The sequence below is a fragment of the Pleurodeles waltl genome, chromosome 2_2, assembly GCF_031143425.1.
Source record: "Pleurodeles waltl isolate 20211129_DDA chromosome 2_2, aPleWal1.hap1.20221129, whole genome shotgun sequence".
NCBI classification, from domain to species: Eukaryota; Metazoa; Chordata; class Amphibia; order Caudata; family Salamandridae; genus Pleurodeles; species Pleurodeles waltl.
The window spans coordinates 844,680,215-844,684,831 of NC_090439.1; the positions used below are offsets into that span (position 1 = coordinate 844,680,215).

Consider the following 4,617-nt stretch of genomic DNA (forward strand, 5'->3'; position numbering starts at 1 on the left):
GGCTATAAAGATGTTTATATTGTTACACGTTGTGGGGTACTCTTTGGCGTATTTCCAGCATAGAACGGCCGTCTCGTCGTCAATAAATTCACAACTGGATATGTCATAAACAGGTGTGAATATGTACTTAAAAAGCTCATCTGGATCTGTGACGATGGAAGTGTTTGACAAATTGGTACGTTGTGCGAACTTTCCCCACAAGGAATTGAGACAGAGCTTAGCTAGCTGACGGCGGGCGGGGTTAACCTTAATGAACGCCGGTCTCAGTTTAATACCCTCGCGAGCTTTGTAATCAGCGATATACTTTTTCTTTGAGGGCTCATCGACACACCATTCTGGATACCCCGAGGCCTCCTGCTTGTCTCTGAGAAACAAGTTGATGTACTCAGAAAAGAGCTGGGTTGTTGTGTTTGGAAAGTGCCAGACTTCCAGGATTTTACCTAGGCGATACCCTTTCTCTAGGGCCGTCTGCACCTCGATGGTGCACCATGTCCCCTCCAGCACCCTCTGCTCATCACTATGCCGACACTCGCTAAGCTGTTTACTTTCAACGCAGGTACGGCATAGGGGGAACATTAGCTTACCCTCGACTCTATAAGGGAGCACCGGAAAGTAAAGTTTCCGCGGTGGGTGAATCTGACACTTAATGATTCCAAAGTACTCTTTGAGAGGTTTAAAGTTCTGGTATATGATTGTAGGATGGCCCATAGGGTACAACTTCACCTTGTTCACAAACGGATACAGACTTGTGAAGTCGTAGTAATGTATTTTCTCACCAGGGCCAGCTACACGGTACAATTGAATGGCGTTTGTACGCCCGCCGAATAAGGCGTCGCGGGGTTCCAGCGGTGAAGGTAACTGCTGGCTCTTAATAAAAGTGCTCAGTTCACCATCTTTCGATAGCTCAGTTACCCAATCATGTTCCCATAGAGTTCTCAAAACAAACCCACAACTCTCAATATACTGCGCCTTCGCCATAGTCCTGCGGTGCAGATGTTCAAACGAGATTCCCTGCAGTCTATTAAACTCATGGGGCTTGTAACACTGAGGGCAGCCATGGTAAAAACACCCGTTGAACTCAAAGGCCGTTGGTACGCCGTTAATGAATGCATACCTGTCTAGATAGTAGCGACCCAGCCGGTATTCGCCACCCTGCAGAGCGTGCTGAATGAAGATGCTCTCACGCGCAGAGACGTACATGAGCCACTGAATAGAGGGGGTGGAGTAACGTTTCTGCTTGCCGTTATAGAGGTCGGGTGGTACTAAGGCGATAGTTTCAGGCAATAAAAACATGTGTTTATAAATAGACATGCACATTGAAGCCAGAGTAATGTTTTGAAATGGGTCCAGGTATACAGTTATTTTTTTTTTACTCTTGAGTGATTCGGTTTCAACAAACAGGACCCGCTTTGTCATCGCCACAACAACATCTCTGAAAAGGTTGCATGCTTTTCGCAATATCATAACATCCGCCTGACAGTATGCTTTCAATTCAGTTTGAAAATGAAACCATTTTTCACGGTTTTCATCGTACCACTGTAGAAAACTCTCTTTTTCAGAGGGCATCATGTACTCGCAACCATAACTGTCGGGCGGAGGCATAGGGCCGCTGTAATTCTGATTAGCCCAGGTGTTAAAAAAGTGAGGGAAATAACCTTTACAGCCTTCAAACCCAAAGGCTTTTGGCAGTTTGCTCAACTTCATGGGCAGAAAATTCAAGGTGTCTATGAACCTAATGTCAAAAGGTACAACCTTAAGCAGCATTAGTTTGGAACCTTGGGTTATGAGACTAATGGGCAACTTTTCAAGTATCAGGTCACGGATAATGAAGAATGAGTCATATGCTTTGGAGTTGTGAGCCAGAAATGTAAAATCCTGGTATCGAGGTTGCATGAACGTGATGAGGAAATCATTCACGCAGGACCGTCCTTCAAACTCCCAGCTCTCATCACCTGTTAGACGGTGGGCGTAAATATAGTTTGGCTGGTGCACACCCGTCTCTTGCGTACACTCTATATCAAAGACGATATATACTCTTGACATTTTGTGCTACAGAGTTTATAGATGTCATAACGCTGGACCGCTGTGGTCTTTTTACAAACGTATACATAGTACAACCCCCACTACACATGTTACTCAGAGCATGGCCTTTCACAAACGCTAAGCGTCACAAACTTTGATATTTTTATGGCTATACTCTCAATAGCTCTAGACAGGACTTCCCGCTCCCCACGCCTATAACTCTGAACACTCAGGATACTGACAAAATTCAACAGTTCATACAGTTCTAACCAGGACCATTCCGAACCTTTATTTGTGACATAATCTTCAGTCATGTTCACCAACGCCTCGTGTATCCCCGTCTCAGGTGAAAGTCTTAACTCTCGAATGTGGTCTTTGTCCGAGGTCCGGCATTCAACAGATGCGTTTAGCCGCCCATTGATACACCACTTGGCGATACACAATGACTGCTACATTGCAACAAGGCTGAAGGTTCCGAAATGTTCAGATACCGCAGAGTCATAGGATGTATTTCAGCTATTCTTTCTTTAACCAGCACAAAAATCAATCTCCCGATACAGATGTAGCCCGGTTGTAACTCATAGGCATCTTGCATCTCGATACCCGGATTCCCCGCCTAAAAGTGAGTAAGTATGGAGCGTTAAGTAACACATTCAGGGTCTACTTTTTTTTAATTTTTTTTATTAATTAATTTATTTTATTTTTTCTAAAACAGCTTTCCTGGGGCTAGAGACTTCATTCTTCTGTTTTTATGATAAATGTCACACATTCGTCTTTTTATAACCCGTTCTAACATACTTATGTCAAAGTGGGGACACATACCATGCATGCGGTCGAGTTTTGAGCAGGGCTCAGCAGCGTATCGGATCTCATTGACAGCCGCAGCCAAGACCTTAATCATATCACTGTGGACACCTTTCTTCACAGCCGACAGCCCATACACAACCCTTAACAACCTATATACCCGGTGAGGGTCTATCCGACTACAAATGTGGCGAATTATTCTTGGTGTGTATGCATCGTATAAACATTCATGAGCATCCTGTTGAGGCGCATTAATTTTATGCCCGTAACAAAGATCATAATAATCCCGTTTAACACAGGCGTTCACAGCAGCCGCTGCAAAACCTTTTACTGGCCATATGGTGGCCCAGGGTACGCCCGGAGCTTCCTTTTCAAAATCGCGGCTAGTGTAGGTGCAGACACATTTCTTACGAGGCTCTTTGTTCTGGCTTGTAACACTTCCAGACTGTCTGGAACAGCATAAGCAGTAAAAATTTACGGCGTTAACCTTTGGAGTTGACCCTTCTAGAGGCTCACTTTCTTCAGCTACGTTCTAGGGTTCAAACAGAAAGCACAAGACACATTATTAGTTAAATGTATGACATTAGAGTATACAGACATAAAAAAAAAAAAATAACAAAACTGTCATTACCAACCTCCATATTCGCATCACACTCAGAGGCTCCTCTGAAATCCTGGGAGTCGCAGAGGTCCATTGGGGCAGAAACAGTGCCGGAGCTTACACCTGACGGCTGTACAATAACGGCCTCTGACTCGGTGGCCTCCTGGTCGCCCATGTCTTCATAGATGGGCGAATTCGGTGGTGCTACACATTCTTCAACATCTTCAATGTCTATGAAGTTAGATGCAACACTTAATTCATCTTTCGAGGCATTGCTGTCGCTGTCGGGCCCCTTAATAGGGGATATCTGGGTCGACACAGCCTTGAGGTTGAGCTTTTCAAGCCGGTAGCAAAGTTCCTCTTCAAAACCGGTAACATCGGTATCTTGGGTGGCAGGGACATCCTGTTGTGCATTCTCATCCATCGTAAGAGGGGCGAGGGTCCGGTAATATCTACCAATAGTGTTCAGGGCCCCTGAGGAGGCTGCTTTTCTTGCGATCGGATTGTATCTCTTCATGGCACCTTGCCAAACTGTTTCAACCCTGGTTCACGGTTTGACAGCCGGTTCTAACCAGCTCCTTATATGCAACATTTCAAAAAAAGGGGGGCTAACACGTGACACCATGAGGGCCCCTAACTGGCACTTGGGCATGAATGTCTGACATGTCCAGACCTGTCCCGCTCAAGCTCTGAAACCACGTGCACATCACTAAGTCATACTTTTACCATATCTCATAGGCCAAAACCCAGGGGCTAGGACCCAGACACAGGGCTAACACGTGACAACATGAGGGCCCAGCCCAATTGACAACCCCATGCACACACGTCACTTCCGGGGAGGGCTTTCAGGGACAACGGAAGTCCCAGCCACCGGATATGACGTCATATCCGGGGCGGGATAACTGTCACTTTTAATATGGTGATTAAAGGTATCCCTTCCTACTACTACTATTAGCTTGAATATGGCTCTGCCAAAGATAAGCAAAGATGCTTTGAAATGTATGTTGTGCTTGTGCTTTTGAGTGAGTGTGTTTATATCAGAGCGAATCCATGCAAATGTGTGTGTATGGGTAAGCACGTGTGTTTGAGTAAAAGTAAAGATTAAGTGGCATGTGATGTCACTTACGCTACACTTGGCAATTTGGCGAATTGGCATTCATAAGCTCAACCAGTGAGAAATTTCAGAATTT

At 45.2% G+C, this 4,617-nt stretch overlaps 1 protein-coding gene across 1 annotated transcript; it reads right to left on the minus strand.

Moving 5' to 3' along the window:
* Positions 1-2,713: 2,713 nt before the first annotated feature.
* LOC138274203 (uncharacterized) lies at positions 2,714-4,100 on the minus strand. The gene is made up of 2 exons (XM_069218977.1): positions 3,462-4,100; positions 2,714-3,358 (listed from the first exon to the last, which is right to left on the minus strand). The coding sequence occupies exons 1-2, from the start codon at positions 3,942-3,944 to the stop codon at positions 2,729-2,731; spliced, it is 1,113 nt and encodes a 370-aa protein (XP_069075078.1). The 5' UTR covers positions 3,945-4,100; the 3' UTR covers positions 2,714-2,728.
* Between the last annotated feature and the right edge of the window lie 517 nt (positions 4,101-4,617).

What these genes read in the sequence shown, in the direction of transcription:
- LOC138274203 (XM_069218977.1), bottom strand. Translation starts at nt 3,944, where the DNA reads ATGAAGAGATACAATCCGATCGCAAGAAAAGCAGCCTCCTCAGGGGCC. An exon ending in AGTGTGATGCGAATATGGAG is followed by an intron (nt 3,359 to 3,461) that starts GTTGGTAATGAC and finishes TTTGAACCCTAG; the next exon opens with AACGTAGCTGAAGAAAGTGA.